The sequence below is a fragment of the Limulus polyphemus genome, unplaced genomic scaffold (assembly GCF_000517525.1).
Source record: "Limulus polyphemus unplaced genomic scaffold, Limulus_polyphemus-2.1.2 Scaffold73, whole genome shotgun sequence".
In the NCBI taxonomy this organism is placed as follows: domain Eukaryota; kingdom Metazoa; phylum Arthropoda; class Merostomata; order Xiphosura; family Limulidae; genus Limulus; species Limulus polyphemus.
Window position 1 is genome coordinate 215,001 of NW_013665683.1, and position 27,295 is coordinate 242,295.

General features: G+C 33.4%; 2 protein-coding genes across 5 annotated transcripts in view; one reads left to right on the forward strand and one right to left on the reverse strand.

Moving 5' to 3' along the window:
• LOC111087590 overlaps positions 1-21,272 on the forward strand; it is a 27,446-nt gene extending 6,174 nt beyond the window's left edge. For all 3 annotated transcript variants that reach the window (XM_022394747.1, XM_022394753.1, XM_022394759.1), the window contains exons 2-5: positions 2,245-2,362; positions 3,661-4,489; positions 10,090-10,189; positions 20,855-21,272. In XM_022394747.1, coding sequence (XP_022250455.1) covers positions 2,245-2,362; positions 3,661-4,489; positions 10,090-10,163 — 1,021 coding nt within the window. In that variant the 3' untranslated portion in view covers positions 10,164-10,189; positions 20,855-21,272. The remainder of the gene's footprint in view (positions 1-2,244; positions 2,363-3,660; positions 4,490-10,089; positions 10,190-20,854) is intronic.
• Positions 21,273-21,413: 141 nt separating this feature from the next.
• Positions 21,414-27,295, reverse strand: part of LOC106466315 (profilin-1-like) — a 10,768-nt gene continuing 4,886 nt past the window's right edge. Inside the window, exons 2-4 of one of the 2 annotated variants that reach the window (XM_013926597.2) lie at positions 26,296-26,470; positions 23,739-23,836; positions 21,414-21,954 (exon numbers count right to left, since the gene is read on the reverse strand). In XM_013926597.2, the coding sequence (XP_013782051.1) occupies positions 23,739-23,836; positions 26,296-26,470 (273 nt within the window). In that variant the 3' untranslated portion in view covers positions 21,414-21,954. Of the gene's footprint in view, positions 22,043-23,738; positions 23,837-26,295; positions 26,471-27,295 lie in introns of both variants that reach the window. The other variant, XM_013926588.2, reaches the window with a different exon arrangement.

Genomic DNA, 27,295 nt, shown 5'->3' on the forward strand with positions numbered 1-27,295 from the left:
CAGGTGGTTAGGAAGCTCGACTCGCAATCTGAGGATCGCGGGTTCGAATCTCCGTCCCACCAAACATGCTCGCCCTTTCAGCCGTGGGAGGGTTATAATGTTACTATCAATCACACTATTCTTTGGTACAAGAGCAGCCTAAGAGTTGGCGATGGGTGGTGACGACTATCTGCCTTCCCTCTAGTCTTACACTGCTAAATTAGGGACGGCTAGCGCAGATAGCCCTCGTGTAGCTTTGCGCGAAATTCAAAACAAATAAACAAACAAGCATATCATAAAGATACTCGTGATATAACAGTCATACGGCGCTTGAAAATAATGGACCATGGCGCTTTTCTATTAAATTTCAGTACTTTATTTTTGTACCAACCATAATATTATGTTGCTTATGGCACTATTACAAATTCACGAATGCTAAAACTTTGTGTGAAATAAAGAAAACTAGCTTATTTACCAATTTTAATTTTTTGAACTACATACATTAACTGGCAATAATAACAGTGAATAATAAGTAATAGTTATAGCAGTTAATGACGAAAATCATAGATTGTTGAGAGTTATGTAACCCCTACATTGTTGCAACAGAGTTTAGTTTCAGTGCGGAAATTTATTTTGACTACATAGTTTCTACCCTATTAAAATATGTTGTTTATAAATTTACAGTATAATATTTTGTTTTGTTAGTTCATTCATCTTTTAGTGGCACTTAGAAATATCTTGCGTCTACTGCTTGCAGTTACGTAATTTAGTTGTCTTGATATATGTATACGCACCGTACACTTTACACGCGTCCAGCGTTCAAAATTTGTTTGGGATAAATCATAGAGGCTTCTCTGACATTCACTGGTTTGATTTTCTTAGATGATAGGATTGAAAATCTCAAGAGAACGCATAGTTAATCATTTTTGTTCTAAAGCTACATGTCTACACGGCGATATTCAGCAACTGCAGCTGCAGAAGTAAATCACTGAATTTACTGAGAAACTCTTGCGAAACCACGACATCCTATTGAAGGTATGTACTACACAATAACCAGTAGAAAGCTTGGGGATTCCCCATGGGATGAATGATATGCGTAGCCAAGGCAATTAAATCAATACGGAGATGCAGGAAAAGAAGGTTAATATATGCTGCAGCTTCTGTGACACATGCAAGCAGATATCATACTGTAGAGCCTAGGGCACAACGCACCGAAAGTTTGAAAGGCAAATATTCATGTGATATTAATTTCGATAATTATCAGGGTTGTGCACAAGGGGAGCAAGCAGTCCCCCTCCAGTTACTCTATACATACAGGAGTATGTGCGTGTACTGACACGGCTTGTATACATGTATATATATATAGGATATGTATATGTGTATAATGTGCCCCTCCCTCAACAACAGTCAAATGTAAATTATCGTGAACAACCATAACAATAATACAAGGCTTAATTAGATAGAGTACGAATACTTGATAGCTAATTAATGGTGAAAAACATGTGACGTTGATGTTTCTTATCATATAGGTCTTTAAAATTCAGAACATAGATAGCTGATAGCTCATGGTGAATAGACATGTAAAGATGGCTTTAGGTGGTATCGAAGACCATGATTGTTTGATTGCTAATGATGAATTGAAGCCACTTGAGGATGGCAACTGGAACTAAAAGTGGAATTTTTGAAACCACGTGGAAACAAGGACCTAGACGGTGATGTGGCAAGCAGAGCGTTGGCATTATTAACATTTGTCCATCTCACCTGTTATTTTACCTTTCCAAACTGTATATATCTAATGCCTAGCGACACCTATGTTGCTTTATTGTAACTTTGGTGTTAAAATTAACAATTATTTACAACTTAGGCGATCATCGTTAAATAATTATCAGCTGGGACTGTCATATCCGCTATAATTCGAGGGTATTAACTGCTAAACATTCTGTATTTTACATGCTTTCTTGGCATGATTTAGTCATAAAAAAGTACAAGAAACTGTATCTAAAAGGCAGTTTATTTTATTTTATTCGTTCAGAATAAACATGCTTCCGCCACCAGCAGAAGTGTACTTCAAGATTTAATCATGTTTTCAGTAACTATGTGCGAAGAATATGATCAGTTACATGTATATATATTTATATTTAAATATAACAAACGATTAAAATGTAAAAATTATGATTATTTTTTAATATAACAAACTATATTTTTGTTAATAGCAAAATTATAAACTTTCAAGTAAAATGTTTTATATATATTCAATATATACAGAGTACCTTTAACGCCTCCACCACAAAGAATAAACTGTCCACCAACAGAAGATTTAGGGTGCTCCGAATATTGTTTGAAGTTCTCAGCAGATGACAGGAACAATAGCGATGATAATTCGGTAAAGCATATAATATATCTATAAAAAGTTAGTGCATTATAAAATGTTTGTTTGTTTGTTTGTTTTTAAGCAGAATCTAAAGAATAGGCTATCTGTGCCATGCCCACCGTGTCATCGTAGGAAGGGTATTACATATAGTTTTACTTCGTGATTGTTTTAATTTTCTTACTATACGCTAAGTAACTGCGCTAGAATATTCCCTTGCTAAATATATTTCTTAGTTGTTGTAAAAATGTATGTATTATTTTTGTAAGCCATTTGTGGATGCTAGCCTAACAAGGTGGACCATTTGGCTGAAAACATATAAAAAAGTAAAAGTTTTTTTAATATTTTTTCCCAAAGTTTACGCTTTCTGATGGATTGAATTATTGAAGAAGTAAAAACTAAATGGTCTAATTTATTATTTGAAAGTATCGAATTGTTTAAAAACGCTATAAGAAATACAAAAGTAAAACGTAGTCAACATTTTGTCCAAAAAAAAAACTGGTCTCCATGAAGTTCGTTTATCCAAAACTTATATTTTCCTTATGACATTTTTCATCATCTTCACAATTATAATTTATATTTTGAAGCTGTATAGTGTCCTAATTTGTTTTATTTTACGTCCCCGTCCCCTAATGGTTAAGCAGTAAATTTGTGGCCTTATAATGCTACAAATTGGGTTTCGATACCCACTGTGGGCAAATAATAAACAGCCCTTTGTGTAAGAATGTGCTATGACGTGATAGTACATTTTCACGTCATTTGTCTCAAATGTTGATTAAGAGTGATATTGTTCCTAGTACAAAAAAAAATACATTCTAGGTACAATTAGGTACTGCATTAATCAAATTAAAAGTAAGTTATTCTTGTAACTGATAGAAACAACTATTGTAACAGATGTATTATACTGAAAAACTAACAATTTTGTTCAACTGTTACCGGAAAGAGCATCACACAAAATAGTTTTAAACAAGTACTGTAGGACACACGTTACCATTCTTTATTAGTACTTTGTGAGTCAGTTATATTTATAGTAGTTACCTATATATAACTAATTTGTAAACGTGTACGTGTATTTAAATACATGTATATCTTTTATGTATTGTTATATTTTTCTTTCTAATATTGTAAACTTTGGATAAAGATTTAAACACGAAACTATTCATATGTTCAGAGACAATATGTGTATTTTTAGTGTGTATAGTGCTTGCAGTTCGAACACGTTATGCAAATATTGTTCACGGTCCCTCTTTCTATAAGAAAACATTGTTCTTTAAGTATGATCTTTAGTTTGAAAACTATAAGTATTTTTACAGCCTGTAACATGTGGACCACCTGTGAAGCCACCACCTAAACCAAAAAGAAGACCCACGACATGTATGTCTTCATCATCTCCTCCTTCAACTCCGAGCACTAATGTCGCTTTCGATGGAGAAAAATATCTGAGTGTTGAAACCACTGGGCAAGTGAACACAAAGTTCGGACCCTTAGTCAATCTTGACAAAGCGAACAGCACCGGAGACTTGAGACAAGAAGTACTGATGTGTTTCTCTAGTGAAGCTAGTGGTAGTGATGACGAGGATGAAAGCATGGAGAACTTGATGTATGTCAAATCTCTGAGTGATTGTCTGAAGCCGCCCGAGACTTCACACGATCAGAAGTTTGCTCATGTCAAATACCTTCTAAAGATGGGACAAGTAGAAGGACTAGACGAGCCTCCTCCAAACTTTGTTCCCCCTCCTCCTCCATTCAGCAGCATCCACAGCAAAGACAGGAAAAATGAGCATAGAAACAGACACTCAAAAATATGGAATACTCATTACCTGGATACCAACACTGACAGTAATCATATGGAGGAACGCCGGTGCTTTGTAACGTTTGGTAGTCAGCCCCAATCCACACGCCAACTGTCCAAAAGTAATAAAATCACGTCATCTCCGGAAGACATGACTGACAAAGGTACAATCAATACTTTATCTAGTAAATACAAACATGGACGTATCCCAGTTCTGTTCGACCATTTCAGCGACGATGAAAGGCCTTTTAAAGTTGGGCAAGTCCGGCGTTGTGCATCCGATAGAAGTGCAAATAGGTCAAAGCTGATCAAGAAAAAGGTCAAAGACATCAGAAAAAATCCAGAAAAAGGTTTGTAGTTTAGGATGTCATTTTGATAAGATTGATATCATACATCTGAACTCGTAATGAGTGTGTAAACATTTGGTAATGTTCATAGCACAGAAAAGTCTCCTTTTCTCTTTACCTCTCCCTCTAATTTGCCCCCAGTGGCACAGCGGTATGTCTGCGGACTCACAACGGTTTTCGATACCCGTGGTGGGCAGAGAATAGTAAATAGTTCGTTGTGTAGCTTTGTGCTTAACTTCAAACAAACAAACTCTCTGTTTTTGCTATTTAATATTGTGAATATCATGTTTGCTTATTAATGCTTGTCAATAATATGTTATGTTTATGCTATTAAACTTGTCTTGAATGCTGTAGGTAAGTTATTTATTTTTTATGTTTTCCTGGTTTTGAGTTCCATTTATGTACAATGTTTTGCTGTTGTTGATGTCTCGAAAACTATGTTTTTAATTTTTCTCTTAAATAGCGTTTATATTTCTTCAAATGCTGTCTTTTTACGTTGTTCCCATGTCACTTTCCACATTTTATACATACAGTCACAAACTGTGAATGGGATTTATAACCTGAACTACACTTTATGAGCACATGGGCTAAAGAGCTAGGTTAGAGACCCCTATAGAGTTCAGAGGGTCGCGGGTTCGAATCCCCCTCCAACCAAACATGCTTGCCCTTTCAGCCGTGGGAGGGTTATAATGTTACTGTCAATCACACTATTCTTTGGTACAAGAGCAGCCTAAGAGTTGGCGATGGGTGGTGATGACTATCTGCCTTCCCTCTAGTCTTACACTGCTAAATTAGGGACGGCTAGCGCAGATAGCCCTCGTGTAATTTTGCGCGAAATTCAAAACAAACAAATTACTGAACCACAGAAACTACAAGACGATTTAAGGATTTTAATAGAAATGATATAATACATCAAGCAACGTCACGCGTTGTAGAAATATATCAGTATGTCACGTTACCGTGAAATAATGTGTTCCCTAAATTCAAAAGACACTTGAACTATTCTCTCAGCTACTAAATATAAAACTGAATTTAACAACTTGTTGTTTTATTATGAATTTACTTCATTAATTTAATCGTGCCTAAACGAGTTTCAAGTGCCGCGGCTATTGAGGATTCCCTCTTGTTTATTGAAATATCGGTGTTTACCATACCCATATTTTAATAAAGAAGATTGAATCCTCAATAGCCGCGGCACTTGAAATTATTTGAGGCAGGATCAAATTAATCTACGAGACCTTTTTTTCCCTCATTTTATTAGCTAAATTTTTTTGTGCGTCAGCAACACTAAGCGTGGGGCGCGCGTATACCCGATTCGATTTTATTACTCATCAGTATTTTTACTAGCCTACCCTCAAATTGAAATTATTTTAGGTAGGAGTAGAGTAAATAAATCTATGAGACCATGGACGTGGCCGAATACAACAATTGAAATGATTTGACCTCCTGCGTCCAAAATTGTAACTAGATCTCAAATCGGTCAAGAGATGACGGAGCTATGAGCTAAAAATTTGTACTTGGAAATATAACAATAACTCAGTGCCATTCTATGAGCCGCTATGACGCGACTAAAAATGTTTTGCATTCAAAAACTACTCTCCCAAATGGCATTAGATTGAGTTAGCTTAACGTTATCTGTACAGAAAATAATCATATGTATTTTTTGTACGCATATGATTGCTCCCTTATTTTAGGAGCCCGGCGTGGCCTACTAGTTGGCATGCCCAGCCTGTAAATCATCAGATTCAAGGCTCACATTATACTGCCACAAAAACGCTTTTGGGGCCAATGATATGCTGTAAGAGTGACAGTCAAATCCCACTACTCAGTCAGATAATTTTAAGCTCATAAGGGGGAGTGCTATGCCACCCCCTGAATTGCGTCAATATATGTGTAACGTACTCGAAAGGTGTAAAAACAGCTTCAAATACCATTTCCAGTAAAAATTACAAAAATGTTTTCCGAAGGGGCATGCCACTAGAGTCCCCCCCCCCAAACAGTTATGTCCACTCCAAAAGAAGCACCCCTACCCATCCTTTCTTTATATAAATTTCAGGCTACGCCTGCACTTCCCTGTATATAAGATTTCTGCCTATCCCCATTAATAGTAACCTAAGGGGTAACGTGGCACTGAGTGCTTTTGATTTTCCGCTCAGTTTCGTAACCGGCATTTTGGTCTTTTAATAGACCAGGGAGGGTCAGGTACAAAAAAGACCTCTTCCTCCTTTCCGAACCATAATTTTGATACTGTTGAAGTCTATGTCGATATGACATGAGGGTCGGAGTAAGCCGCACTTGCTCCAACCCCTTTCAGGGCAATGTCCATGTACTGTAGATATCTTCATTTACATTCTTGTGTAATATAATATATTTTACATAAAATACCCATTAAATGTATTTGTTTTAGTCCAAACTAGTGTAGGGTTTTAAAGTTAATAGGTGGCCTTATTACATCCTTATTTCTAAAATAAATGTTTACAGGTGAGAGGTACTTAGGTCTACTTTCATCATGTGTGTAGTAGCGATCAAGTTCACAGAGTATGTCATTCTTTAGCCAATTTTTCTCAAAGTAATTTAGAGTATTATACAAGAGTCTATCGGCTATTGTTTGTATGTTTGCATAGCTGTGAATAAATTTTGATAAGGTGCTATGGGGACTTTATGTGCTGTGGTAATAATTGAGTTTTGTATAGATTGTAGTTTATTTATGTGTTTGGGAGCTATGTGAAAGTGAGTAATTGATTTTTAGGAACGTTTATTTTTATTTGATATTGTTGGTAATATTCTTCTATATTATTTAATAATGGTTGTAGATTTGTTACTGCTATAGATGGGGTGGGGGCACTTTTTCCAACCGCAACGTCGTCCGCGAATTGTGATGCGAAACCATGAGTAGGATCTTTTACAGGCATATTGCCCACATACATGATGAATAGAATAGGGCTAACTACCCCTCCTTGGGAGACGCCTGCATCTCGGGTGAACGACTCAGAATAGGTTCCCCTGACATTTATTTTGTAATTTCTATTTTCCAAAAAGTTGGATAGCCAGCGAATAATCACCCACGGAAGTTCCAACCTGAGACCATTGTGCCATACAGTGTCGAAAGCTTTCTCGACATCGAGAAAGTAGGCGACAGTGCATTCATTTTTATTAAAGCTATCTTTTATTGTTTCTGTTAATCTAATCAAATGATCTGTTGTTTGTCTGAATTTTCTAAATCCATTTTGGATTTCAGGTAATTGAGGTTGCTTCTAGATAACTTGAGAGTCTATTGCTTATTATTCGTTCGAGAATATTTCCTACACAGCTGGTCAGGCTGATCGGTCGGTAGTTGTTTGGTTTATTTGCTGACTTTCCTTTTTTATGGAAAATTAGTATGATTGCTTGCTTCCAAGAAACCGGGATGTATCCAGAACTTAGTGATAAATTAAAAAGTGCTGTGAGATGTCCATACAGTCTCCGAGTGCCTTTTTTGAGGAGGATAGCCTGTATGCCGTCTTCTCCTGGTTCTTTGTTTTTGGTAGCTTTTATAGCTTGTTGTACTTCCGTTTCTGTAATTGTGTTTGTGAGCGGATATGTAATTGGGTTTTCTGTTTCATTAAGTCTCATAATTGTATTTTGTATGTTAACTGGGAATTTTGGTGTGTACATGGTTCTCTTTAGTTTAATATGGTTGTTAACTCTGTTGAAGAAGTGTACATTCATGTGTGGTTCTTGGTGTGTTTTGTAGGTGTTCTTGGCCTTTTCAGTGTTTGTGTATGCTGTCTTATTTTGCGTTTCTAAAGGTGGGTAGTTACTGTTCGGGTTTCTTGTGTTGGTGAATCGTTTGAGGTGGGTAGTTACTGTTAGAGTTTCCTGTGTTGGTGAATCGTTTGAGGTGGGTAGTTGCTGTTAGGGTTTCCTGTGTTGGTGAATCGTTTGAGGTGGGTACTTACTGTTAGGGTTTCCTGTGGTGGTGAATCGTTTGAGGTGATTGCAGAACTGTTTTGAGTAAGTTTTATCGTTTAGTTGTGAACAGAAATTATCCCAGCCGTCTTGTTTTAGTTGTTGGACTTCATTTCTTATTTTGTTTCTTTGTGTTTTAAGTGCTGAATCTCGTGTTTGTATGAATTGTCTGCGTAGTTTCCTTCTGTCTTTGCCCCCAGTGGCACAGCGTTATGTCTGCGGACTTACAACGCTAGAAATCGGGTTTCGATACCCGTAGTGAGCAGAGCACAGATAGCCCATTGTGTAGCTTTGTGCTTAATTACAAACAAACCTTCTGTCTTGTATCATTTCTATAATTTGTGTGTGAAGTTGCCATGTTTGTGTTGTTTACGCTTGGGTATAGTTTCCTTCGCTGCTGTTTATAGGCACTCGGTGATTGTATGGCAAAAAGCATCTATTTCGGATGCGTCCGCGGCGTGATATACTTTTTATTTCGGTAGAATATTGCCAAGGATTGAATGGTGGTCTATCCAATTAGCTTTCTTATAGTTAAATTATTCGGTTGCTATTGATTTATTTGTATGGGGTGTGAGATTGAAGATTCACCAGACAGGTCAATGGTCACTATCAATATCTTGTCCTACTTGAAAATTTACGAATTTTCGACTCGTATTAAACGAACGCAGGCAAAGATCCAGAATATCACTGGTGCCACGTGCGTATGATATATGTGTCGGAGTAGCATCATTTATTAATACTGTGTTAGTGTCTATTGAATATATATATATACAATATTCTGCCGTTTGCCTTTGTAGATTTACAATTAGATATTAGGCGTTTTCTATTTAGATCTCCTGTTTTAATGGTATTAGGGTTATGATTATTTATGTAACATAGTAGCTTAGTATCAAGCTTATTGTTCGGTGAGCAGTATATACCTGTTATCATTACATTTTTAGTTTGTATATCTATTGCAATACATTCATTTGTGGAAGTTATTTGTACTTCCTTTACAATCAGTTCAGATTTATGTAGCAGGAGTATTCCTGTGTTGGGGTCATTTTTGTTTTTTACATATAAACAAGTTTCACTAATAACAAATATATTTGGTTTACCGGTTTTGGTTATATCTCCAATCTCGTGCTTCTTGGAAGCAAGTGCACCTTGGATGTTGACATGTGCCACTGTGAATTTGATTTGTTAGTGTGTTTGTAATTGATAGTAGGTATGGCTGTATCTTTTCTGTTATTATTTTTAGTGAAATGTCTATGCAACTGTTTGTTCTTGTTGGTTTTGAGAATTCTTCCATGAATTCTGTAGCTATGTTTCGTTTTTCATTTAGTTCTGTTTCTTTTTTTTTTTGGCACTTCTTTGGTTGTTTTCAGGTTCTACGAATATTTGCGTCTCATTGTCGTTTTCTCTTGCTATTGTGTTTGTTACTGCTGTGGCATAGGTTGTAGGTTTTTGAGCTTGTGATCTTGGTAATAAAGTCTTTTTCTGGTTTGTTTGTGGTGGTTGTGTCTGTATTTGTTTTTTTTTTGTGAACTTCCCGAATTCCCTCTAGTCTTTAAGTTCAAAATGAGGGACGGCTATGTGCAGATAGCCCTTGTCTAGCTTTGCGCGATAATTGTAAACATATGGCAGCAAGTATCTGAAACTTTTTCTTCTTTCAGATAATCAACAACATGCAACTCCTTTTATGAAGGAACTTGAAGAAGTACTGATTAGAAAAAAATCTAAGACTTAAAGTAAGCAGGTATGACGATGATAAAGGTGTGTGTATTAAAATCATTTCGTAAAACAGATAAAACCATGCTTTATAAAACACATCTGATTCATATAGTTGTTCCGAGACAATTCCACGGTTGAAATAAACTGGTAATTTCATTCTTCCATAATTAATAAAGAGCATATCCTTATGTAGGAATATAATAGAAACTTTTCTAAACTTTCGTGCAGATGTTCTGTGATATCCTTGTAAACTGTATGTACTAATCTCATAGCTTAGGCAATGGTTGCAACTATTATTCGATAAGACTTGTACTGTTTCCGTGTCACGCAATCCTGAAGTAAGGGTCTTACTTGTAAAAGGTAGTCTGAATAGGAAATTTATTTTGTACATATGTAATGGGAATAATAGTTAACGTACGTAATCTAGTTCTACGAAATACTGCACAAAGAGTTTGGTCTGGTTTGAGAGAATGACATTATATTACATTTCTTGTCTTCTTTTCTATATACGTGTTTTTCCCAGCACCAGTAGCCAAAAGCTCACGCAACGAATTCTAGAGTCAGTCAGTGCTGGTAAAAGCTCAAACATATCTCTATTATTAACAAATATTTTACTCATACACTTGTGTTTACTTGTTTTTCCTTTGCTATCTATGTTTGAAATTAACCTCTGCATTACATTTCTAGAACGTGTTGTATTGCGAATATCTATATCTTTTTGTTGGGCTTCAGTTCACTGTAACACTGTCATTTAGCTTTTAAGATAGATATATGCAACATTATAAATATTTTAAACTTCCTTGTATTGCAACTTTTGCCTTTGAAGCTTTAACTTGTATAGTATATAAATACCTTTAACGTAAAAGTTAACGATTGATCACCAATAGGAAGTACATCAATACACACAAAACTTTGAGCCTTTATTAGATGTGAAGTCTCGGATAATTTCTCAATAATGTAGAGACCTTGAGATTTCATTTTCTATAGAAATAATTAAAAGTCAACGAAACACCCTTGCCTTACAGTGAGTCGAAAATAGTTTGTAATTAATTTTTGGTTGTGAAAAAGTATCCTCTAGTGGCTCAGCAGTAAGCTTGAGGGCTTATAAGGCTAACATTTGGGATTCGATACCCACGGTGGCCACAGCTCAGATAGTCTATTATGTAGCTTTTTGCTTGAGCACAAACAGAACAAAAGTTTTGAAGAAGTCTTTCAGCATATGCGACAGTCATTGGTACGTCCAGATGTAGCCATAGAGACATATATGGAAGATTGAGTACGTTATACAAAATCAATTTACGATATGCAAATCCAAAAACCAAGTGACAACTACATCCGTTATAAAGTTTCGTAGGTTGTGTGATGCCATCAAAAATAAATAATTTTGGGGAAATATATGTAAGATATTTATACAATCATATCACAAAGATGTGCTCAGCTTGAAAATTTAGAATTTCCACGACGGGGATATCCGTTGTACTTAATGGCATTGGAATAAAGAAATATGGATTAACTTTACACTCCACATCAATAACACTTTAGAAGCAGTTAGTAAAAGAATATCCTACCTTTACCGTATTAGCGGTACCAACAGAGGATGTAACAGCCACTCAATTAAAGCCATCTACAAAACATAAATTCACCCACTTTACGAATACGCATGCGCTATCACGTGCAACATCCCAGACAAAACATTCAGGCTACAAACATCCAAAAAGATACCTGCAACAAGTCAAAACCAGCTATGGTAAGCAAAGTGTGGTGTCTTGTAACAGGTGAGAATTCATGAAAGTGAAGGTCAGCGGCAAAAGCTAACCACGTTACACAACATAATGAAGAGGGATCTTCATCTGGAAAAGTGACAGAAGTCATATATACACAAGTTGTTTCCATAACACAGTTGTTCAAGTGTTTAATACCTCAAACAAACGAATAATGAAATGAACATTTATGTCATTCCACACGAACACATACTTATCAAGTCATAAGACACAGTGCTTATGGATATCCCTGTAATTGGATTGTTAAAACAGGCATTGGGAAACCATTGTCCTCCTATAGTAGATGACTTATGGAAAGCATACATGGAGGAGGGATGTGTTTTGGACATGACAGCCTATTAGTGGAGTCTTTTGTAATTGAAAGTATACTGCAGGGCTATTGTTAAACATGGCAATACAGACCGTAACAATGTGGTGACACTCCAAATTCGTTTTAATATAACGTATTTAACCTCTGTGTACGTTTGGATACGATTCTTGAATTTGTTGTCTTTGTCACATATATTCAAAACCCCTGAGAGATGTCAATGATTCTTGAAAAATCTGAAGCTCTTTGCATAATTTCAAGCCATCTACACTGTATATCACAAAAATATCCACTTTCAAACAAAAACGTTGAACATCTTAATAATATTTAATTAAGATAATTTTTCTTATATCCCCCAAATCTCTAATACCAAATTCTCCTTGTGAGAGGGGCTAACTTCAAATCTTTTGTCAATTGATAATACATTTCTATCAATCATATCTAAGAAGTAATAAATTTTAAAAAATTCTGATGATCTACCATTGAATCATATGTTACTTCTTATGAAAAATTTCGACTATTTTTATGTAAACTGTTTGTTTAAAAATGAAAGTTTTGTATTAATTTCTTTTGACAATTTTTGGGCTGATATTAACGTTGATGTAAATCAACTCTAATGGGATTATTTTAAGAAGGATATTTGGTGTTCTTCATGTTTTGTAGCAACACTCAGTGATAGAATTGGGCCAGCCATGGTGGAAGTGAAAATGTAACCTTGACCACATTCTGGAAAGAATCAGGAACAAGTATTCATTTTCAAACAGCATTTTCCCCCATGTGCCTCTCCTGCGTTTTGGCTGAAATGTCTTGGCCACACGCTCTTGTACTTCACCAGTCAATAGAAGACTCCCATACACAAACATTTTGCTAAGCTTGGCATTAAATCTAAATATTGGATTCCCAAGTAATATTTTCCAGTTCCACTATTGGCTACATCTATTTGAGTTTTAGAATTTGGCATCAATTTACTTACTCTATTTACTAGTACTAAGAGGTCAAACAAGTAAACAAAGCCAATTTTCAATTAAATCTACATATTGGGTTCCCAAGTAATATTTTCCAGTTCCACCATTGGCTACATCTACTCGCGTTTAAGAATTTGACATCAATTTACTTACTCTATTTACTAATAACTAAGAGGTCGAACATAACTCGGTTCATGACTAGATTGTTTGTTGCTTCAGATATTTGGTCAAATGAATTTTTACACACACGCACACAAAACTTTATATCGAGTTATTTTCACACTAGTAATCCATGACTGGTGGTAACATCTACTGTAAGAAAATGTATATAATACTATGCAAATTCAACGTTTGTGCTCTCAATTTTGACAAACCAAAGAATGCAAGATAACTGCTCCCAAGAGCAGTGAATAGTATCCTGGCTACTGTTTTCATTTGTTTTTTAAACATGCATAATACTAGCCATCATATATTACAGATGTTGAGTATGCTACATTAAAACGATTTTTCAGCCTCACCACACTGTTACAGGCCATGCTATATCTAATGACTGTGTATCTTGACAATAGTCTTGCAGCATATTTTCCATTGTAAAAGGCTCCTTCTTAAGGTTGTCATGTTCAAAACACACTCCTCCTTTCTGATTGTTTATCAAAAATCATCTGGTTTACGAAAATGATGATTTTCTAGTGCCCGTTACAACAGTCTAATCACACATAAATCTAAAGGCACTATGTCTGGTAACTTGTACATTGGCTTTTTTAATTATTTAAACAGAAGTTACGTGCATTCTATCTCTTTTTTTTTTTTACTTTTATCAACTAAGGAAGCTTCGCTGAAGAAGTGAAACATCTTGATAAAGGATTTATCTTCAATTACCAAGGAAAAGGTGAAGTTTTTTTTTCACAAGTTTACAGGGAGCAAGTTGTCATCGAGTTTTCTTTGCCTGACTCTATGGTCAGTAAAAGTGTATTTTCAAATAATTATTGCATATTTTGCCTATTTAGTTATGAAGTTACATTTTATTTTTACGAACCGTGAGTGTACCACTGGCAAGTGTCTTGGGTTGGTTCTGTCAACATCCACAGAACTGAAACGTGTTATGTTCTTTATCCTTAGACTTAAAAATGAAAGTTTACGATTTTGTGTCTGTTTATAAGCAAAGAACAATCTGTTGGTTGTATATCATATCTCTGTAGATTTCGTTACTATTTGTTCAAACAAGTTGAAAAAACCAAATTAAATATCAAAGTCTCTGAATAACGACTTTTTTTGCATGCTGTAGTTAAGTAATACTACACAACAGAACGATTCCCGTGTATCGAAACTAGAATCTAATTAATATTTTCTTAGATTGATATTGTTTTATGTATATTTTTGTATAAGCGATTTTCAAAATTTCAATACTATGGTATACTTCTGTTGCAAGACCTACACAAGAAATAATGATTTTGAGAATAAGTGACCATAAACTACACCTATATTTTGACAGATCAGAGCTGAAAGTAACTGAATATTTCATATTCTATAAACAACTGTTGGACCCATCCGTGAAAAGTCAGCTTTTTAGGTCAAATATGAAGCAAAACGATGATAAGCTAAAAAAACAGAAAGCCATTTACATAATTAAGGCGTGCGCAAGAATGACCAAAGCATACAAAAAAAATAATTTAGTAAAAAATATACTAAATACATTATGCACCAGCTTAGTTGTATACAAAATAGTAACTCTTCAACAAATGTTAAAAGTAACAAGGTACAAAAAACACTTCAGGTAGTGACATACAGAATAAAGCTACCATGATACTGAGATGATACCATATGCAAACACATTTATCATTCTAGCTTATACAGAATATAAATATGAAAAGACAGGAACAGCAGTAACGGCTGTTAAACACAAATAATGAATGAATCAGAGAGATGGTAGGCAGGCAATAACTGAATTATTAATCATTAATACTGCCACTAACCAATGAATCACTGATCAGGAGCTCATTTCAAGACAAAAATGGGCGAGTAAAGGTGATGCCCATAACTTTAGACGGAGGGGAATATTGACTGTTTCATTTATTATACCAAGCATGTGGTAGACATAACTTTCCTTACAATGATTGAAAGTAGAACAATGGGGAGATTCATAGCCGTTAATGCTGCTTCTCAGAGGGATTTGTATTATTAGCCAACTAATATTACTTGCGAGGTCAACTATGACAGTAGAAAGACATGACGATCATCCAATGACTAAAGGGCAGGGTCTACAAATATACATAAACGGCAAGTGGTATCCCTAGTCAACAATGCAGCAAAAGTGCTGCTTGACTTTATCATATGCTAAATAATAATAACCATTCCACTGTTCCCACCCACCATGCATACTTGAATGTTACCTAGATGATGACAAAAATAACTGGAGGCTGCAGGGGAAATCAGTTTGTTTTGGTTTAAAATCAATCGGAGACCAATTTTTTTTTGGATTAAGTTACAAAAATTCTGGAAAGGAATGTATTACATGAAATTGTAGGTCAAGAGAACTTGGCATTCATGACATGCACATTCAACATAGTTTGTAGCGTTGGGAAGTTGGTGTAATTGATGAACATATGTGGCCAGAGAAATTCAAGAAAGAGATGCAGGAGATATGGCAGTGAGTGGTTGGTACATATGTCAAAAATCCTAAAAACACTGCTGTCAATCTTCTACAATCTCCCAGTAAAAACTATCACGAGAATCTAAATGCCATTAGGATATGGCAATGCCTTTGTAGGGCCATAAATCAAATTTGATAATATAATAATATTATGTTGACACAGGCAACCAGTATATGACCTACCATCTGCTTTGCCAGTCAGCATAAATTAGAAACGTTTAAGATGGATGGATTTTTTGGGGGGAGGGGGGTAATAATAAATCATACTGGGTGAGAACAGTTGCCCAAAATTACTTTTAGCATTTATGTTGAGTTATGTGAAATACGTTGCAGATTGTGCCATGTTTGCATCACCCTTGAATAATTAATGGATTCGACATTATATTGACTACATTGAGATGCACACTTGATATACAAAAACAATAATCCAGTTTTTAGAAAGATGTATGAAGCAAACATGGAAAACGAGAGCTAGCTGAACTCAAGCTCGGACAGTGTTAGGAAACATAGTGAGCAGGGATGACGTGACTGTACATCAAACCAAGGCTAAGGCATTTAAGAACTGGAACAATCGAATAATTATGAAATTAACAGCTGTCTTGGTTTTATGTTATATTATTGATGCCACACATTTAATTCCTAAGTAGTGACCATGCTGCTTCTACAGTTAATCCTTTAGAACTTCACAAAACAAGCTTTTCATGTCATGAAAACTTGAAATTACTGCTAGGTTCAACAGCATTCATATATCAACAAAGTCAATCCATTTATAAAATATGCTTTTATTAATCAACTACACACTCACTCCAATGTTTCAATATATACAAATAAAGTATACATCAAACATGTATATTATAAAAATAATGTAAACTTCATATAATAACAATGCCATATTATTAGGTTTAATGTAAAGTGACAGGTACTTTACAACCAATGCTCCAACTCACTAAATAGTTTGTATAATTTTTAGTGAACATTTTTCATGATCTGGGCTTGTCTGCTTCTGCAGACTATCGGGCTACATTTTCAACCTCTTTCAGTTACCACAGAGAAGTCGGCTCCAATTCTTTTCAATTTTATTCATTAGATCTCCCACAAGTACTTAGAAATAGTTTCTCATTGGGATTTATATTTGGTATTAAGTTCCTTGGCTTCTCCTTTCGAACCCTTTTGATCCACCATTTTCCCCTCAAAATGTTATTTTTTAATTCACTTCAGGAAGGAATAATTTGAAATTTTTGACTATTATAGTTTTCACTCTTTTCCAAGAAGACTCTGTTTTGATATCCTGATTCAGCCTTTCTAGAAACTTGAGCTTCGAGTGTGTCACATTTTGTGTTACCTCCTCAAATTTACAAAAATGGAATTTTTTGAGAATTGAGATTATTTATCCTTTATGATGATTCTTGTTTCACGAATCTTGCTATATCCATATTAATGAATTAGGTTTGTTACAACTGATCCACCTTGATTATTATGATGTTTCGAACAACTAATGTGAATTTCAGGTTACATCTCATTACATTTGCCATTTGGTAATGACTTTGGCCTCCTAGTCTCTGCACCTTTTAGCAGACATTTTTACAGGCCAGCATGGGTACAAATCTGTATTATTGTTTGCCATTTTACCTTTATCATACCTGATACAGCAACTTCAGTTATTTATTGCATGTTTTTTTTTTCAGGCTTGATGGAATCTATTTCTTGTGATTTTTTTTTTGTATTCTGTTCAACACCTGTTACTAATAATTTCCTGTATGTCTGAAACTGTAAATAGTTTTCACTTGAAACTAAACAATATAAAACAAGAAAAATACAATAAATAAATATAGTCGTCTTATTTATTGTGAATCTGCAATTATATCAATTAATTCAGTCAGGACTTTGACGTTCTCTATTCTCTGCATATGACCTAAACAAATCATCTATTTATATGTTGCCTATCACCTCTGTCCACAAATCTAGGGATGTCTGAGGTTGAAAAATTATTTGGTTATATATAAAACTATACATACAAGTACAATAAAAAAGTACAATAACATCATGTATGTATTTGTTCAGTCAGGACTGTTGCATACATCTGTGTGTTTTGACCTAAACAACTATCAACACTGGAGCTTCATGAGATGGTGTTGTCCTATGGAAGTTAAGAGGATGCCATCTGATGGCTGATGCTTTATTAGGTATGTCTTCGACCTTAACTGCACATCCTTGTGCAGCATTAGATGTCTTGGCTCCAACCACGATAGGAATAATGTTTATATTTCTTTATGTTTTGATGTTTCTGTTGCACTATCATTGTTGAGCTAATCCTTACAGACTGCTTGAGTCTTTCATCAGTTCTTCCTGAGTGACTACTAACTGGGCTCCTTTTGTGACTCGCTGGTCATTTTTTTTATATTGATTGCAGCTGGACTAGTACTTCTGGAGTATATCCTCTCCTAATACATGTCTGGGCTGCTACCACAAGAACCTTCCACTGCAGAAGGCATGACACAGTATTCCTCCTACCTGTTTATGCCACTGTCTATGTCCTTTATTATCACCATAAATGCAATACACCATTTCCACTCACAAAACTGACTCCTTTGCCTAAATTAAAAGGAATAGAGGTCCCCTGCTGAGAATAATGCTTTCATTGTAAGCATCCTTTAGGCCAAGTCTTTTTTATAATGCTGGTCTGTTCTACTAATTCTCACTTGAATCAACCTCTACAAATTATTTTCTGGTTTTAGATTCTACTCAGACTATGCTTCTCCTACATATTTCTTGTAGTCTTCCTGCCCTGTAGATAGTAGTTTTATATTTTTGGTTTCCTTTTATGTTCATCAGTTTCTACCTTCTTTACAATATTTCAGAGGTAAGACTACTCAACTTGAATTTTACACTTCTAAAATTAAAACAACTTCAAACACTTACTTACCTCTGAAGACCTTCCCTCCTGCCTGCACACAACCAATGTTTCATCACAACTGAAACTTTCAATAAAATCTAAGTTATTGTGGGAAAGAAGAGCTTATGCAAGAACCCATGGTGCTTCGTGGAATGTGGGAGAATTATTGGTATGCACTCTACAATTCATAAAGGACATTTGGAAATTTTTAGTCATGTTATTTTGACAGTACTAGTTCAAACTCAACAAGGAAAGGCTTCCAGTATTTCAGGGGTACCGTAACTGTTTTAAATTTTAATTCTAAAAACAAAAAATTTAATTTCAGTTCTGTTTTCACTTAGTTGAAAAACTAACTATATAGTACTACCATTTATATTTTTTGTAGTAGCTCATATATCTAAGTTATATAAGCAAATGTATATTTATATACACTGCACTTCAGGATATTTTTTATTTTATATTTTTAATATTCGACTAATCTTCCAAGTTGTTTACTGAATTTTGTGTTCTGTTTTATTAGCATGTTGTATAAATATGTACTTTACTGTACCTTTGTCCAAGGTTTGAGTTTTATTTTATTAATAATGTACTTTTTGTTTTTGATTCTGACTTTTGTGACCACAGAAGTTATAAATGATAGTGATGGACTAAAATTAAATTTTCATTGTCAATTCAATCAAACCTTGAGTAACTATAATAATAATAAATAATAAAAAAAAAGACAGGCATGTTTTGACAAGGCACAGTTGCCTTTGTTGGTTAGTGCCCTGGCTCAGATATACTTAGGATACAAGACTGTCATATTCTGAATGGCTCATCTGCAGGGTGAAGAAAAATGTTGACCATTTTCTAGTTATATTTAATCTTTGATACTTGGTGTTTGGACATTCTGCTACTTTTCTCTCACAAAATGTTTTCACAATAGCAGCAAGGAGGCCCAATAACTAAGGTGTAACACTGTGAATAACAGGTTCTGTAGATTATTTGACATGGATATACTGATATTATAAAAGTTTGTTGGTTTTTGGATATTTGCTCATTTACTCAAGAGCTGTATGTACTAGCCATCCCTATTTTTGAACTTATGTCAAATCATAAGAATGTTTATGAAATTAAAAAATAATAATAATACAGAACTACAAATAGCATCAACATTTTGAAGAGCTATATGCTCCATAAGTCAATAATCAAGAGTGAAAATAAATGAATAAAAACAAGAAGGAATGGTTAATTATAAAGAAAGTGTTCTATATTCTAATACAGAGTTTTACTTTCATCAATGATTTCTATAATTTTCCTGTAAATAGATTACATAGATATTAAATATTGTTACTTCCCTCTATTGCCCGTATAACCTTTATTCATGCAATTTCTGAAAAATTTAACCCATGAAACCATTGAAAAATTATGGTACACTTTTTGAAGCATTTTTTTTTGTTCAGGAAAAACTTTAAACACATTTAATATTTGCACATTAGTTAGTCTGAAAACAGAGAAAGTGTTCATTTCTTTTTGCTCTTACAACAAAACTCTTAGAATGTTTGCCTAATATTCAGACAGAAACACCAATGACAAAGATGTAATTGTGGTTTTTGAAAAATTTAGTTTAATTATATTAAAACATCTTTATCTAATCTTACGTATGAAACTACTAAGAAAAGAACTACATCTCTTTTAATAGTAGCAACAATCTCAAGGAACAAATTAATTTATTCTGACAATATCATGTGAAATATAATTTATAATAGTATAAAGTTTTTCTAGTAAATTGGGGTGTAAGCATTCCATTTTTGTTTTCATAGCTACCTCTTCCTTTCACAATTTACTTTAAAACAGAAAGTATTAGCAAACTGACTTCTTCACAAGTAAAAAGTATTTACTACTAAAAACCCTCAAGTTATTAAACAAATATTTATACATGCCACTTGAGATCCATTTTGTTACTAGTATATAGGTTGAAGAAGACAAAAATACCAAGTAATAATATTAAAAAAACAATGCTTTTCTCTGAATTTTAAATTTCTTTTAAAATCTTTGAAAAATGCTGAATTGTGTCTGTATAAACAAGTAAATAACAATAACATTTTAAAATAATGCCCTTTCTTTTGTAGCTTAACAGTTATAGAAGAGGTACATGGAACTGTTCTAATAACCAGAACCAAGTGAGACAGAACATCTTGAACACTGTAAAAATGGCATAAAGGGGCAATAATAAGTACCATTAATGTTGTAAAATAAGATTCAGATTTTTCATTGTAGACACTGTAAAAGTTTTCTTCATTAAGTATATTTATATGACAATAAATTAATATTCCTAATATGTTATTTAGTATGAAGAATGAAATAAACTAGTCAATAAAGCTGTATTTATATGAATGTTTGTGTGAATACAAATAAAAATACTTGTTTAAAATATTAATTATTATATGTGTTCACAATGCTTTTTCACACTACAACTGTACAAATTTGAAAAAAATATTAGCATTGCATTGAAACTAACAATCTACTGAATCTTCAATCCTTCTTGAATGAGTTATTCAAAAAGTTCCTGAAAAGAAAACAGACTCTATGGAAATCAGAATTTACTGTCAACTCCTCAAAACCATCAAGTTTCTTTTAAAAGTTCAGATATTTTGAATAGATGAAAAATCACAAAAATGATAAAAAATCTTCAATGGAATGGCAATTTATTATATTATGATACACAGAAAGCTTGATACAAAACTGTAATAAGGGGTCCAAAGATGGTATTATGAATTCTTAATACAACAGACTGACAATAAAAGCTGCTCTTATTTTCTTCACTAATCAATTTTTTTTACATTAAAGCTCAGCTGCATATCATGATATAGATTAGTTTTTAATCTCACATCATTATAAAAGAAATACTTTCATCCAGCACTGATCAAAAGCAAAGACAGAAGAATTGTTCAGGTCAGACATTACATAAAATGAAATTTAAAAGACTGAGGTGGATATTTCTAGTGCTCTACTGTATACTTTTACTTCCTTCTGTAACTATAACTACTCAAGCTGGGGGGAGGAGCACTATGTATAATATCACTTCACAAAGCATGATTAATTATAATACAAGATATCTTAGGGCAACAAAAATATCCTACACCATGAAGTAACACTTTCCTCCTTTCAAACATCACTGGTTTCCTGTGTCCTGACTAGCACGTACTCAGAACTCAGTCCAATGTAAGAACTGCAAAAGTCAAAGAAAGAATAGGCTCAACAGGAGAAAATGACATTTTGTGCTGGAAGCCTTGAAAGGAAGTAGAATTTCTTGTGCTCTATAAAGATGGAACCACCAAAAAGAAGTTAGAATTGTTAAGGTGTATGAAATTCTTATAAAGAACAACTTCACAAAACAAGCTTTTCATGTCATGAAAACTTGGAATTACTGCTAGGTTCAACAACATTCATATATCAACAAAGTCAATCCATTTATAAAATATGCTTTTATTAATCAACTACACACTCACTGATGAGGCATGGTAGGTTTTTAAATAGGAACTAACAATGCCCTTTGAATACTCTTATCTTTGTCTTCACCAAGTCACTTTATTTTTCTAAAAACACACACACAAAAAACACTATAAAATAAAGGAACTCCCATAAAAAAAGAGATAAACTACAAAAAGCAAACAAACTAGAATTCAATAAATGAGTATATTAAAAATCTTGAACTTGTATATTTATTTATTTTTATTTATATAGATGTTTCACATCATGTTTGGAGATACAACCATCACAGACAAGAAAAAATTCAGTTATAAAAGTATATAAAATTTGAGCCCTGCATCCTTGCTGCACAAATTTCAACAACACTATAATTTACCAGATGAACATAATTTTTTTGTTGCACATAATATGGCTTTCCAGCAGAGTGACATTTCAAAAATTAAAATAGGCTCTTTTAAGATGATACACTATAATAGTGCTTATGCAAGACTGTACAGATAACACTGCTAAACACTAACAATATTAGTGAAATTTTCTAACAGATTAATCATCAGGCTGATTAATTAATTATATTCAACTAACTGGGTGTTCTTACTCAAGACTTAGGTAGTTAGAATAATCAAAAACAGTAATAATCAGAAACACCAATTTCAATTAGTTGATTATTTTAGAGTCTGACTTACTGATTAAGCTGAGCAACACAGAATAAATAAAAAAATATGAGAAATAATAATGGCAATATTTTGATTATTTGGATAGCTGGATTAAACAAAATGGTAATGACTGGAAACACAAATTTAGATTAATGTTGCAAAAAATAGTAAATAATTGATTTGATCATAATTCTGATAGATTATTTCCCAATACTGACACACTTAAATAACTGAGTTACTTGCCCAGCTCTATTAAACATTACTAGCATTTTTATAGTATGATTACATGTGCATTGCCAAGGAATGGGGAGGTTCAACCTCAAATGCATTTTGGTGGTAACAGAAAATTTAATTTAATGCTGGAAAAACTGCTGAACATGGAGTAATAACTTTATATTCATAATCTCTTTTATTTGCTAATATGTTTCTTTAATCTGACAAGAACCCTGCTGTGCAAGATGTAATTGACTGTTACTGACTCACAGCTTACTGATTTTAGACACACCCCCCCCAAGAAAAAAACATCCTGGTGGCATGCATGAATTATCAAAATGTTATCCATTCTTAGACATACATATATTATTTTCTAAAATTAAAGTTTCACATATAAACACATTGTCATTTTTCACAATCACATTTTACTTCATTAAAAATGTTCTACCATCTTCAAACATTCACATTTATGCTAGATTTGACAATCAGCTGCTATTTTCAAGCCTGAAAGCACTATACAGTGTTCTAAAGAGTGAAATAAATTAAACACAGTAAAAATTATTTTTCTGAGAAATTCAGCATTACAAAAAGTGGTTATCTAATCTATAAGATATAAAACTTACAATCTTTTACATGCACAGTGTGATGTATAACTTACTTATAAGCCAGACATTCTTAAGTAGTCTCCTAATCTTTCCACAACAATATTGAGCTTCCCTGCAGGAACACCATCAGTTGTAGCAGCTGCAATAAGACCTGAAAAAACATTATTCCATCTTTTTACACTATTATTTACAGTAGCACATCATGTTATTTTATTAAACCAATTATTCCTATATAAAGATATTCCTGTGTTTAGTGGCATTATTTAGGTGCTAGGTTTTGCTATCATAATTCTTCTAGATGCAAAAATATGTTGGCAAAAATATTTCTCAAACAACAATGTTAGCCTAATAAAAAATGGTACAGAATGTATCTTAATGTGCAATGAAAAATTATACCGAAGACAAGTGTGTCAGGGTGAATCAAATTTCACAAGTTTGCAAATCAGGGTTTTTGAAGTTTTTGGCTTGTCAAGAATATGACTACAAAACTATGTAAATTAAGTTAAGCACAGGTGTTAAGACTGAGAACTGTGATAATTTTGAAATAAATAAAGGCATTCTGCTGAAATAGACTTATAACAAAGTTATAACTAAATTTTTGAATATCCTATATAAAAGCCATCTGCCAACTGTTACAAAAACAAAAAACAGTTGAAAGTCCAAAGTATAACATCATCATTATGATGCAACTATAATACAACAATAAAAAAAATATAGTAAAATACTTATAATAAAAGTATTTTGCAAATTAAGGAAGATTATGAACTTAACTAAACTTTGAGCCTGTATCTCTGCAAGTTACACAGGGATTTAAAATTGAAATAAGGATTACATCTTTACAGCTCATTATATTCATGCAGGATTAACATAAAAAAAAGTTAGAATCACAAAAGAAACCCAATAGCTCTAAGCACAAAACAGAATTAGTACCTGTGTTACACCCTTGAGAGGTTACTTTTGCCATATCCAATTCATCTTTTACATTATTAAGAATAATATTTCAAGTTTTATGAACTCCATAAGTCAAATAGGTTTTCTGGTGTTATGAACTTTTTTTTTCCACTGAAGATGTATTGAAAACATAATAATTAGTACCGTAAACACCAGATGATGTTAGTTGTGAAAAAGTGTTTTACAGTTACTGAAAACTTATAATCCATACTTTCAATAATTATTTTTCTAGCTTCAGAAAGAGAAAATACATTTCACAAATTAATTGTAAGTTGGTTAATGAATAATTAACTACTGACTAGTACAACTCAAAAACAACTAATACGTGACTGGATACAGGTATTACAGTGAATAAACCAGTCACCTGAAAACCTAACATTATTGTTACACGTAATTCATAACAATGAAGACTGCAACAAATATGCATATTAATTAGGAAATACATAAAACATCAAAACTAGAGTTATTTAGTGGTCTGAACTAGGAAAAATAGCTATATTCACCTGTGAATGAAATATATACAAGTGGCAATAGTACAAGGTTTAACACGTTCATAGAATGGGCACTATTGTTTAAAATAGTTGCCGGTACTTATTTTGTTTTCAAATAATTTGATAATTTCTTTGTCTTTGTGATGAGAATGTTTTCATATTCTCAACATCATTTATGAAATGCACACCCACTGTACTGGAGGTGTAGATATTCAATCAACATTTCTCAAGCAGTCTACACATTGGGTGTGTCTTGCACAACATAAAACATTTTTGACAATACTGATCTTCTGTTGGACAGCTGTATTCTCAATATTAAGATGGATTACTGTAATACATTTATGCCTAGGATTTTACCTTCTTGTAAAGGAAGTCTTCTCTACAGGGATTATCAACAATGAGGAAGAAGTGCTGCCTGCATTAAATAGTATGACCAATCAGGCCATCTTAAACTCTCCTAGTCTGATGTGGCTGCACACATTTTATACAGTTGAGTATGTCACATACTCAACTGAACCAACTTGCAATTAGCTTTAAATTGTGTCAGGATGGTGACTAAATTATTTTCTAAAACAACAGCTATTGGTTATCTACAATGAAAAACTGTTGTTTCTTAGATAAGGGACAGAATATACATACAAAACTTTAATTTTACTATGTAAAATCTAATAATTAATGCTAACAACTTTTTAACATCACTCTTCAATAAAACACTCTCCTCTTTTACAGTACAATATTTTAATGCATAATGCACAAAATTTCTCTTCTGCAAACTCCTTAGTCAATACAATGGGAGCATTAAAAAGTTTTAAAAAACCAGCAAGCCTGAAGAGCCTTGGAATTAGGCAAAAGGCCTCATCAGCACTGGATATGGTAGATGTGGTGTGGTTGACATACTATAACACATTCTTCTTTGCTTTCACTATTACGTTCTTAGAATTAATATTGCATCAAATAAACAAATAGTTCCAGAGAGAGATAAAAATTAAATTATATTCTGACATGTTAGTCAGCAACAAACCTATAAAAAGCTGAATTTCAGAACTTTCTCAACCACATGGTATACCAGAACTACTAAAAATAACAAGAACAATATACCTTAGTAACATATACCATAAAAACAAGGCTTACTCTTATATTCAGTAGGCATTAAAAAAAAACAACTTACATTGTTCTGTGGCAACTATACAAAGTGCTGAACTCCCTTTTCTACCTCTAAGAAGAGTGTCACTTGCTTTCAAACAGATATATTTTTCTCCTCCAATGTGAATACCAGTTTCTTGAAATACTGTGGGATTGGACTTCATTTTTTCTATAATTAACCTTAGCTCTGTCTCAGTTATCTGAAATCATTTCATAAAAATAAAATATATTTTTACTTTAAAAAGTTTTATCAATCATTACACAGCATTATAAGTAAATAAATTTCTGTCAGATGGAAATTAATAATAAAGTATAGAAATTTGGAGGGTATTCTTCTCCAATAAATGCCTGCAATAACTTACTAACCCAAACACTGATGTACATTCCAAGTCTGTTACATGTATTTACAAAGTTGCTTAGTTATTGAATAAAAATGCTTCGACCTGTGGTTGTGACATGAAATACAACATTTTCAATAAATTTTACAAATTCATCTCCACAGTAGAATTTAGATGTTTAAAAAATAGCTTTTTCCCTTGAATAAAATGTCTCCTATACTCTGCAGAAAATGTTACTATTACTGGGGAAAATGATATGCACACAGTTGTTACCATTAAATAATTATCAAAATGTCCCCATAATGTGGACATTTCTCCTCCAACAAGCCTTTTCATATATTTTCTAATACCAGATAACACAGCTTACTTTTGTTGATATACATATAGATATCTATTTTATTGTTCATTTCAACAAAGTAAAAGGTTGAATTCTGAACGACAACTATAATAAATTGAAATTCAAATCTTCGAGTTTCTCGTAAATAAATTTTCATGTATATTTGTGGACAATTAGATTATTATAACAAGTTTCAGTGATAGAAACTAAGTAGCAAAATCACAACAAGTGTTGAACTTCATATACAAAGAGAATTACTTTGGTGTTTTGTACTAGGTCCTAAAGTGTGAGTTTTGGTTGTGGATGCGGGCACAAAGAACACGTCAGGACCTAGTACAAAACACCAAAGT